The sequence below is a fragment of the Dasypus novemcinctus genome, chromosome 21, assembly GCF_030445035.2.
Source record: "Dasypus novemcinctus isolate mDasNov1 chromosome 21, mDasNov1.1.hap2, whole genome shotgun sequence".
In the NCBI taxonomy this organism is placed as follows: domain Eukaryota; kingdom Metazoa; phylum Chordata; class Mammalia; order Cingulata; family Dasypodidae; genus Dasypus; species Dasypus novemcinctus.
This window is the reverse complement of record NC_080693.1, coordinates 82,466,730-82,477,987: the sequence shown is the minus strand read 5'-3', so window position 1 is coordinate 82,477,987 and position 11,258 is coordinate 82,466,730. Positions and strand designations below refer to the sequence as shown.

General features: G+C 66.8%; 1 protein-coding gene across 1 annotated transcript; it reads right to left on the bottom strand.

Moving 5' to 3' along the window:
• Window positions 1-2,566: 2,566 nt before the first annotated feature.
• TMC8 (transmembrane channel like 8) lies at window positions 2,567-10,731 on the bottom strand. The gene is made up of 16 exons (XM_058284809.1): window positions 10,686-10,731; window positions 9,646-9,870; window positions 9,321-9,469; window positions 8,826-8,975; window positions 8,557-8,639; window positions 7,998-8,134; window positions 7,566-7,713; window positions 7,092-7,262; window positions 6,771-6,910; window positions 5,660-5,780; window positions 5,348-5,445; window positions 5,057-5,240; window positions 4,765-4,895; window positions 3,825-3,983; window positions 3,366-3,444; window positions 2,567-3,107 (listed from the first exon to the last, which is right to left on the bottom strand). The coding sequence occupies exons 2-16, from the start codon at window positions 9,804-9,806 to the stop codon at window positions 2,829-2,831; spliced, it is 2,190 nt and encodes a 729-aa protein (XP_058140792.1). The 5' UTR covers window positions 9,807-9,870; window positions 10,686-10,731; the 3' UTR covers window positions 2,567-2,828.
• Window positions 10,732-11,258: the final 527 nt, after the last annotated feature.

Sequence of the window (11,258 nt, the reverse complement as noted above, 5' to 3'; positions counted from 1 at the left end):
TCGGCAGCCAGTGACCACACTGCAAGAGTCCCAGGGGCCAGGCAGCCCCCGCGCCCCGAGTCCCACAGCCACTCAGCGGAGGGCGGAGTCATCCCGCATTCTGGATGAGCAAAGAGGCCGGGAGTTCCATGATTGTCCCCAGGGCTCTAGGCTCGTCAACCTCACAGCTCCTCACAGTTCTTGCACGTGGCTGGTTCTCAGTAAATGATGAACGGAAGACGATATGGAGAGGACCCTTCTTCAGTGCAGTGTCCTCAGTCCACGGGCCGTCGGCCCCAGCTGAACTTGTTAAAACAGGACGGTGGGAGCAGATGCGGCTCAAGTAATAGGGCTTCTGTCCACCATAGGGGAAGACCCAGGTTCGATCCCCGGGGCCTCCTGGTAAAAGGTGGGCCTGTGTGGTGAGCCAATGCCCATGCAGCGAGTCATGCAAGATGATGCTGTAACAAAAAGAGATGAAGGAGAGAGTCATGGTGAGACACAACAGGAACCAGGAATGAGGTGGCACAAGTGACAGACAACCTCTCCACATTGGAGGTCCCCAGGATCAAATTCTGGTGAATCTTAGAGGAGAAAGATGAGACCAAAAGAGAAACAGGCACAGAAGATCACACAGCAAATAGACACAGACAACAGAAACAGCAGGGTGGGGCGAGAGGAAAAAACAAAACAGGATGGTGGGAGTGGATGTCATTCAAGCGGTTGAGCGCCTGCTTCCTATATGGGAGGTGCCAGGTTCGGTCCCTGGTGCCTCCTAAAAACAAATGAGCAAACAAATGAAAAAAAACCAGCTCAGGGGAGCTTATCTAGTTCAGTGATTGAGCGCCAGTTTCCCATATAGGGGGTCCCTGGTTCATTCCCTGACTCCAGTAACCCCCCCAAAAAACAAAGAACAGACAAACAAAAAAACAGGATGGTGCCGGCTAGGCCCCACCCTTGGAGTTTCTGATCAGCTGGTCTGGATGGACCTGAGACTTTGCATGTCTTACATGTCCCCAGGGGAGGCCGATGCTGCTGCAGTGGGGCGCAGGCTTTGGCCCTAAGCCGCTAATTCACATGTGTCACTTTTATCGGGGCCAGTCTTGCGGTCTTCACGAGACTGAGGACAGAGCTCCGTCTGTTTCCTCCGTGCCTCCCCGCCCGCCCCCAGAACAGGGCCTGGCTTTGTGCAGGATTTTATGTGTATTTGTTGACTGACCGACGGGTCATGTGACAGCAGGGTGAGCGAGAGGCAGGGACAGTGACAGGAGCTGCTGGACTGAGCAAGGCTTTAGTGGCCCCTGGAGAAGCCCCCCGCCCCCAGGGTCAGTCCAGAGCCGCCCCCAGGCTGCACCCGGCCCAGAAGCTGGCGGAGCTGGAGGCTTTCCGAGCACGTCCTGGGACTTCTGACCGTTCCTTGGACACATCCTCAGAGCAGCAGTTCTCCAGCCCGGCCACCTGGGAGGCAGTCCCGCGCCCAGGCTGCACCCGGACCAATTTCCGTCAGCACCTGTGGGATAGGGCCAGTTCTGGCAGCTTCTCAGGTGTCTCCAAGGCCGAGAGCTGCGGGTGTAAAGTCGCAGCAGCAGCGGCGGGAGGCTTTGGAAATGGGGCCTTGAACGGAGCAGGCTCGGGACTCTCGGACCCTTGTTCTCATCCCAGCCGGGCCTCGTGGTTCCGATGGCCCCTCCTGCCACCTGCCCTCTGTGCATTTCACACAGTGAGGCCCCTGGCGCCTTCACCCCACCATTCCTTGGGGTGTCACTCAACCTGCAGCCATGGGGCTGGGGGTGTCTTGGTTTCCCGGGGCTGCGGTCGCAAAGTACTACAACACGGAAATGTGCTGTCTCCGCCCTGGGGGCCACAGGTCCAGCCCAGGGTTCAGCAGGACTGTGCTCCTTCCACACGTCTTGCCGGGCCTCTGCGGTGGCTGCCAATTCCTGGTGTTCCTTGGCCTGTGCCATAACCCTGACTCTGCCTCTGCGTCCAAATTCCCTCTCCTGCGAAGGCCTCCGGGTGTCCTGGCCGAGGGGTCCCCCACCCCAAGCCAGTTTAGCCCCATCTTCACTAACATCTTCAAAGATCCTGCAAACAAGGCCAAGGTCACAAGACCGGGGGTTAGGGCATGATGATGTCTTTTCGGGGGACACAGAGACGTGGGGGGAACAGGGTCCTGCAGAAGACACGGCCGGGGCTCTGCTGGGGTGCGGAAGGAATCCTGCCAGGGACGGGCCCACCCGCGACCCTCGGGTTTCCTCAGGCTCAAGCGAGCACTGGCTTGGGAGTGCCCTCGAGCCCCCACGAGGTGCTAGTGGCCTAGAGCCGAGCACCTGGGTTCACGCCCCAGCTCCGTCCTTGCAGGCTCTGTGGCCTTGGGCACATCCGCCCCTTAACCTCTGTGGTCCCCAGTTTTCTCTGCATAAAGGAGAGCTAACAGCAGGTGTGAGGGCTGACCCGTGGGGAGATACTAGCTAGGCGGAGCCCAAGCCCTCAGCTCCAGGTGTGACCAGGTCGTCCTCTTCCCCCAGGTGGAAGTCTCCCGATACGGGGCTGCTCCCGGCACCAAACAACTTCTGAGCCTTCCCAATAGGTTCATGTTTATAAATTGTATTCGTGGGTTACTATGCTAACAGAAAACCCTGCACAAAATAGAAAATACAAAAATAGAAGTCTCAAAGGGATGAGGTAAAACCATAAATAGAAATTCCCACATTTTCTTCCTGCTGTCCCTAGGTGGGTGCGGTACTCTTCGGGGACGCCTGCCCCAGGCCCGGGAGCCTCGGAGAGGCAGTGTCCCCAAGGGCCAGGGGCGTGGGACAAGGAGGCTCCGGGTGGAGGAGGGGTCGGCGCTACATCTGCGCGGCGCTGGGGAAGCGGAATCTGCAGGCGGGGTCCGGGGCGCTGAGCGGTCCATGGCGCGGGGAGAGCGGCGCGGCCGCACCCGGGGGGCAGGGTCCCGGCCCGTGGGACCTGGGAGCCGGGGAGCCAGGGCACGGGAATCCGGGGCACAGGGACCGTGGATGCGAGGCTTGGGAGCGAGGGGACTGGGGCCCCGGGGAGCTGCTCGGGCCCGGCTCCGGCAGCAGCCGCGACAGGTCCGCCACCAGGTGCCACTTCTCCTGGACTTGCTGCAGGGGAGCGAGGGTCGAGCTGCGAGCGGGGCCCCCTGGCCCCGGGATCACAGCGGGCCGGAGGCCACGCCCCAGCCTGTACCCGCCCCCAGGCCGAAGCCCCGCCCCCGAGCCGCGGCCCAGCCCGCGGCCACGCCCACGGGCCCGCCCCCAGCCGCCCACTTCCCAACCCCAGGCCACGCCCCTCGCCGAGGCCACACCCCCGGCAGGAAAAAGCCCCGGGACCCATGTCCCCCGCCAGCCGCGGCCGCTCACCCACACCAGCTGCTTCCGGAGGCCCTCGATGGCTCTCGAGTTGGCCTGGGACTGGGACACGCATACAGTCAGCACCAGGCTGTGGGCAGAGGGGGACCCCAGGTCACGGGTTGTCCCTCCGGCCGTTGGCGCCTCCCCCAACTCCCTCCCTCCCCGCCGCTGCCTTCCCACTCCTCCCGGGTCCCTCAGCCTCTGTCCCCTAGGCATGGCAATAAGAACTCCAGGGCACACCAGTCACCCCGGGGGTCACCCACTCCTCCCAGCCCCCGTGGCATGGGCGTGGCCACGATGGCTTTATAGGTGAGGTCCCCAGAAAGCAGAGCCCAGGCCACCTCCGGGGGTCCCCTCCTCCCATGGGGTGAGCCTGGGGGGGTGCCCATGCCTCCACCCCCTCCCTCTGGGAGGGAGGACCCCATGACAGGTGCTCCCACCCTAGGCCCCCGCTGCCGGGAGAGGCACCTGAGCAGGATGAGGAGGGGGAAGCTGAAGGCGTGGGACCCCAGGTAGTACAGGGCGCTTTGGGTGGTGGGCGAGAGCCGGAGGGCCACCAGCTCCGGGACCACCTGCCAGGGCGCCGAGTAGTTGGAGAAGAGGCCGCAGTCCCAGGAGGAGTGGATACTGGGAAGATACGGCCACAGGTGTCAGGGTGGGGGGTGGGAGGCCCCAGCCGCCAGCCCCTGGGGCTCCAGCTCCCACCAGCCCCGGGCCCCAGGGGCCCCCACCTGCCGACCATGCAGCCTCAGGGCCCAGCCACCCTCACCTGCAGACCCAGGGGCCCAGTTGCCCCCACCTGCAGACTGCGTGGCCCTGGGGCCCAGCTGCCCTCACCTGCCAACCCAGAGGCCCAGCCACCCTCACCTGCCAACCCAGGGGCCCCATTGCCCCCACCTGCAGACTGTGTAGCCCTGGGGCCTAGCTGCCCTCTCCTGCCAGCCCTGGGCCCAGCTGCCCCCACCTGCCGACCATGCGGCCCTGGGGCCCAGCCGCCCCCACCTGCGAGCCCCGAGGTCCCAGCCACCCTCACCTGCCAGCCCTGGGCCCAGCCGCCCCCACCTGCCAGCCCTGAGGCCCCAGCCACCCTCACCTGCCAGCCCTGGGCCCAGCTGCCCCCACCTGCCAGCCCTGGGCCCAGCTGCCCCCATCTGCCAGCCCTGGGCCCAGCTGCCCCCACCTGCCAGCCCTGAGGCCCCAGCCACTCTCACCTGCCAGCCCTGAGGCCCCAGCCACTCTCACCTGCCAGCCCTGAGGCCCCAGCCACCCTCACCTGCCAGCCCTGGGCCCAGCCGCCCTCACCTGCTGACCACGTAGCCCAGGGGCCCAGCTGCCCTCACCTGCTGGCCCTGGGGCCCAGCGGCCCCTACCTGCCGACCACACGGCCCCGGTGCCCAGCCGCCCTCACCTGCTGACCACGTAGCCCAGGGGCACTGCGGCCAGGAGCAGGCCCAACAGGAGGACCAGCTGGAAGAAGAAGGTGGAGCTGGAGGCGCGGAAGAGGCGGGGGGACGCCCTGGAGTTCCTCAGGAGTGTGTACTGCGGAGCGAGACAGAGGCCAGGGGCTGGTCCCGGGGGGCGGACGGCAGTGTCCGGGGCCCAGAGGGGCCAGGTTCGGGGGAGACCCGGGTGCGCCCAGCTCTGCCCACCCCAGGGCTCGTGGCGCCCGGCCAGGCCCGCACCCCGCGGGGGCCTCCGACCTTCTTGATGTAGAAGGTGAGGAAGATGAAGATGCTGTTGAGCAGGGGCAGCAGGGGGCAGTAGAAGAGGCCCATCCAGGTGACCGTCTGCCCGGCCACGATGTCCAGCACGTTCTTGGGCACCAGGAACTCCTCGCGGTCCAGCCAGACCCAGAAGCGGCCCGAGAGGCGCTCCACCAGCAGCCTGGGGGGACGGGGGGCGTCCCGGGAGCCCAGGGCCGAGCGCTCTCGCCGGGCCACGGGCTCCCGCCCGCGCACAGGCCTCCCCCGCGGCGTCCCTGCACGGCTCACCTCCGAGGCAGGGTGACCAGGAAGGCGAAGGCCACGGTCAGCAGGAAGTTGAAGGTGCTCAGCTTGTACAGCTCCTCCCCCACCGAGTTCTCCCAGCACTGGGGGCAGAAGGGCGCAGCGTCACCAGCGCCGGCCCCCAGCCTTGCCCCCCCACCTGCCGGGCAGGTGTCTGAAGGGGCTAAAACCCGGGCCTCGAGGCTAAGATGAGTGCAGGGCAACCCCACAGGGGTGGCCTGTCCGCAGCTTCCACCCCGAGAGGGACAAGGAGATTAGGGGGCTCTGCGGAAGGGCTGAAGGGCGGGCGCCCGCCACCTGGTAGTCACAGGCGTAGCCCAGCGGCTCGCAGCTGGTCTTGTTCCTGCCCAGGCACAGCATGGTCTGGCCCAGCGAGAAGGAGAACATGCCCAGGCTGGACAGCTTCAGGACGACGCACCTGGGGGCCGGGGCGGGGCGCACTCAGGGCACAGGTGTGGCTGACGTCCAGGGGCCAGCCAGGTGTCTCCCGGGCCAGGCCCCTCCCAATCCCCCCGCCCACCCGCTTCCACCCTGCTCCCTCCGTGGCAGCTTTTTCCAAAGTGGAGAAGGCTTCTGCTCGAAGGCGGTTTGGAAAGCACCGCACAGGTGAGCCACCCCACCTGCCGTGAAGACGCCCGGGCGTGCGCAGGGAGCCCTGTGGGGAAACCTGTTGACCTCTCAGTGCGCTCATGGACATGGTCTCTACTGCCTGCTTGCGCCCTCGCGTATCTTGGAAACACGTGCTGGACACGCCTCTGGGCCACACAGGCACGATGGCCCACACCGAAACCCTGGCGTGCCCGTGCCACGGAAGCGTGGGCATTTTCAGTGCTCATGAGTGGCAAGAGACTGGGTTCCTTTGTTGAGGGAGGGGCCTGGGTGGCAGGGGTGGGTAGGTGGGGGCTCATTTTTCCATCTTTCATCTTTCTGAGCACTTTGAAATTTTTTTTTTTTTTTGCCACGGGCATGCGCTATTATCTACTCAGAAAAAATAAAAGTTTAAAACCAATCCAAGCAAAGTCAATGTTGGAAAAAAAGGAACGGCCTCTGGACAGCTGCTCCAGGGAGCAGAGCTGAGCTGGGGCTGGGGTGGGGGGAGATGCTGGGCTAGAGCTTGCGGGGGGTGGCAGGTGAGGACTCCTGCAGGGATGGGGCGTGCTGTGCGCAGGAGGGCTGCCTTTGAACCCGCCCCCAGCAGCACTGCCCGCAGGCCCCGCTGCGTCCGGCTGCGTGGCCTGGGTGCAGGCTTGAGGGTGGCGGTCCAGGTTTCCCAGGTGCTGAGCAGGCCGCCCAGGTCAGGAGTGTAAGACCAGCCGCCCTCAAGACAAGGCGCAGGTCACTGCTGGGTGCCCCCAGCCCCTGCACACCCACTGTCCCGCCTGTCCCCCACCCCGAGGGGGGCACCCACCAGATCAGGGTGAGGTTGACCTCAGTGTTGGGAGGATAGTTCTCCAGCTGGACAAGGAACACAAATAGCAGGGGCCCCAGGAAGTTGACGAGGGCGATGACCCCAGGGGGCAGGTACTGCAGCAGCACAAACAGGGACTCCTGCAGACAGAAGCCGGTGAGGGGGGGCCCTGCCAGGTCCCCCACCTCCCCCCAGCTCCCTAGAGGAGAACTCCGGGCCATGCCCGGGACCCGGAAGCCCATGGGTGACCGCTAGACGGCCTCACTGCCCCCCGCCAGAGCCGTGGCTGCACCCAAGCAGCACACGCCCATCTCCGGGCACCTCCTTGTTGTCCTGCGAGTACTTGGTGGCCCAGAAGATGGCGCTGATGGCCCCGACCACCAGCAGCCCGATGAGGACGTTGACGCGCAGGTAGGTGAGCAAGTGGCAGGCGCGCTGGGCCCGGGACTGCCGCTGCACCAGCTGGAAACGGCGGACCTCCTCCAGCTCCACCTGCCGGGGGGGCGCGGGGGGACGGGGCGGGGCTGTCAGGATCCAGGCACGGTCAGGGGGCACGACGGGGACAGGCAAAGGAAGGGCAGGTCGTGCTCCCACAGACCACCGCCTTGCAACCGTGCAGGTGGGCGCTCGCGCCCAAGCACACGTGCAGCCCCCAGGTGCGCACACACCCACAGGCCCGGTCACACGTGCTTTCACACCCACTCACACAGACACGCACGCACACGCGTGGTCACAAGCGCTCTCAGCCTGCGTGCGCGCACACGTTTCTGCACCCTTGCGCCCGCTCCCGCTCACCTTGAACTCGTTGCTGATCTCGTGCTTCTTGATGGTGGCAGCCTCCCGCCCGCGGATGCAGAAGTCCCAGGACGAGAAGAGCTGGGCGCTGAGCGGCGTCCGGTAGTCCTGGCCCAGGAACAGCCTCTGGGGCAGCCCCTTCACCATCCTGCGGGGGCGAGGCCGGGGGCTGCCGGACAGGGGCACCTCCGCCGGCCCCTGCCCTGGCTGGGCTCTGGGGTGGGGAGGGCCCGGCGGCCAAGCGCAGGCCTTGGCCTTGGCCTGGGGCGGGGCAGGGGGTGGGCAGGGGCGGCAGCCAGAGGCGCAGAATCCGGGCCCCGGAGCCCCGGAGGAGCCTTTTTGATTAGGGTCAAGGGCCTCCCAGCCACCTGGGGGGCATTAGCCGAGGGAGGGGTGACCCCAGAAGACCCCCGAAAGTGGCTCAGTCCTCACCGCTGCAGCGTCCCGCAGAAGCAGAGGATCAGGCAGGCCAAGGGGCTGAGGAGGTAGGCCAGGCGGATGCTGTAGGCCGAGCCGCTCTCGGGTCCCGCTCGGTAGGCGCCGTAGAAGAGATAGGTGCTGGCGAAGGCCTGTGGACCCCAAGACGGCACATGGCCCAGCTCGTTCAACCTCACAGGAAGAGTCCTCGTTTACAGAGGCTCAGAGAGGTTGGACAACCTGCCCAACGCCATACAGCTCTGGGGCCTAGAGCCAGCACTTGAACCCAGGTGCCCGGTACCGGTAAGCACTCAGTGGCTCCCAGGAAGGTGAGGCAGGGCTTATTCCAAAGACCCAGACAGTGTCCCCTCTTGTGCCTTGCACCCCAGCGGGACTCCCAAGGTCATGGGCGTGCGTCACGGGCCTGGGGAGTAAGCTGGGCACAGCGGGCCCAGCCTCTCTCCAACCCCGTCACTGGCCCAGCCGGCCTGTCCGTGGGGGACCGTCCCACCAGAGGCCGAGACGCCCTGAGGGGTGGGGCCCTCGGGGTCAGGGCTGGGCAGACCTCACTCACCTTGCCAGTCAAGACGTCCCAGAACCGGCCGTGGACATTCGGAAGGGCGGTCTGGGGCGGGTGGTCGCCAGGGCACTGGAGGGCTGCCGAGGAGGGAGGGGGCGTCCAGGGAGGGGCCCCCTGGCACGGGGGAGGCTCCGGTTCTGCTTGCCCCAAACAACCCCCCAGCCCGGGGACACGTGGGGGGCGGGCCGTGCCGAGGGCAGGCCCGGGCGGGGGCGCAGGGGCCTCCTTGGGGGCAGCCGGGGGTCCCTGGGCCAGGCACTCACTCAGGTTCAGGGTGGGGCCCGGGGCCGGGAGGCGGAGCCAGGCCAGGGGCAGCAGCACGAGGCCGGCGGCCGGCAGGAGGGTCAGCAGGTTGAGCAGCAGCAGGAAGCGGAGGAAGGTGAAGTAGGACTGGATCCCGGTGCCGAAGAGGCCTGGTGGGAGGCAGCAGGGTGGGCCGGGGAGGCCCCGAGCCACCACGGGCCCAGGCTGAGCCTGCCCGGCCTGTGGGAGGTGGCGGGGGTCGCCAGGCCCCAGGGCCTGCCCAAATCTGTTTCACTTGCTCGGGGTGGGGGGCGCGCTCCAGCAGTACCTCTGACAGCCACCAGGGGGTGCTGTCACCACCAAGGCTGGCTGGAGTGCTGGGGGAGGGGATAGGGCTGGGGGTGCTCCAGTCGGGGCACTGGCAGGCAGGTTGATGCCCTCATGGGGTTCCCAGCTGGACACTGAGGCTCCGGAGGGGGGAAGGCGGGAGGTGGGGGGTCGGGGGTGGGACCTACCCCCGATCTCGTAGAGCGCCCCCTCCCAGAGCCCAAAGCCCTGGGCCAGCCGCCGCGCTGCCTCCCAGAGGCGCCGCCCTGCAGTCCGCCGCCGGCGCCGCCAGCGCTCCCAGCACGAGCTCTGCACCCCCTCGGGCTCCCGCAGCTGCCTGGGATAGGGGTGGTGAGGGGGGCGGCCCGGAGTCGCTGCCGTGCCCACCCGAGCCGGGAGTGCAGGGCCCTTGCCCCGGGAGTTTCCCCCCTGTCCCTGATTTCTCCATCCTGCAGGGGCCCCCTCTGGGTGCCGCCCTCTGCCTCCCGCCCTAGCGCGGGTGGGAGCACCCACTGGATGAAGCGCTTGTCCACCATGGCGTAGGGCAGCGTGCGCACGGGCGCCCTGGAGGAGCACAGCCGCTCCATCTCCTGCTCCCACAGCTCCTCGCCTGCCCGCTCGGGGCCCCGCGCCCGGGGGTCCGGTCCGGCCGGCTCCCACCCCTGCGGCAGCATCTCTGCGGGTGGCCGCGGAGACTCGGGGCGCCGCCTGGGTGAGCCTCCAGGCCTCGGCGCTGGCCTGAGCAGAAGAGAAGGGAAAGAGCCCAGCTGTTTTTGGGGATTTGGCAATTGTCCTGAATGACAGTGCAAGGTCAGATGCAGGCCGCTGTAGACCTTGCCGTGTGGGTGGGAGAGTGTAAACTACAACGTAAACGGCAGTCCACGCTCAGTGGCAACGCTCCAAAATGTGGTCATCAACCGCAAGGAACGTACCTCGTTAACGAGGGATGTTGTTAACGCGCAAGAAAGTGGGAGGTGTGGGGAGCAGGGCCTATGGGAATCCCCTATATTTTTTATGTAACGTTTGTATAATCTAAGTATCTTTAAAACAATAAAAAATAAAGAGCCCAGCTGGCCCCAGAGCGCAGGCCGCTCCATCTCTCAAAGCAACACATGGCCAGCAGCCTCGGTTTCCCTGTCTGTTAAATGGGGAGAAAGATCCAAAGGGCATGGACAAATGGGGCTGCCACAGGGCAGCTCCCGGCCAGGTCCGCTGGCGCCCCTGCCCCGCTGGCCTCCCTTTGGGTAGAGCCGATTCCCGCTCTTCTCCAGGCGCTAGTCCCCTTGTGCAGTGGCCACCCCTTTGCAAACTCCCCTGCTGTGCAAACGCCCCAGCCCCTCCCGCCTTCCGACTGGTCCCGCCTCACAGGTCTGGGTCTGCCCTGGGACCCCCCAGGCCCCCGATGAGTGGGCGTGTCTCCAGAGACCCAGCGGCGGGGAGGGGCCATTGGGACCCCTCTGCAGCCTGCACAGAGGCTCCATTCCCCCCCCTCCCCCCACCAGGCCCTTACCCTCCTTCCTGCTACCCCCTCCCCCCTCCTGCACCCAGCTCACCTGAGACTCAGGGACCGAGTGGGGGCCTCCTCCAACCGCCCGCCACGCCAGGCGAGGCTGTGAGAGAGCCGGGGTGGGGGGGGTGTCACATGACAGGAACCCCGGGGGGCCCCCCTCCCCGCCCCCCGCAGTTTCCTCCCCTCCGAACTGAGGCTGAGCCTACACTTCCTGTGCCGCCCGGTGCCACCCGCAGGTGAGAGGCACAGGCCGTCCACCTCGTGCACCTCGTGCCGGCGGGGGGCCCGGGCCCCACCCCCCCCAGCACCTGCGTGGGCGGGGGGCGAGCTGCGGCAGCGTCGGGGCACAGAAGGCCCGCGTGGCCGGGGCCTCTCGCCTTCCTGGCCCTGTGGCTGCTCCTCGCCCACCTGCCCCCCTTAGCGCCTGGAGGCGGCGGCCTGAGCCCAGCGGGGCAGCAGCCGGGGGGAGGCCGGGCCCCTTATCTGCCTGCTGCAGGTTCTTCTAGGAGCAGGCCCCGCGAGAGGGCGGCCGCCCGGTTCCCCCGGGGACGTTTCTCAGCCGCTGGCCTCTGCGGTTGACGACCGTTCTAGGAGCCTCAGGGCTGCTCCTGCCCTC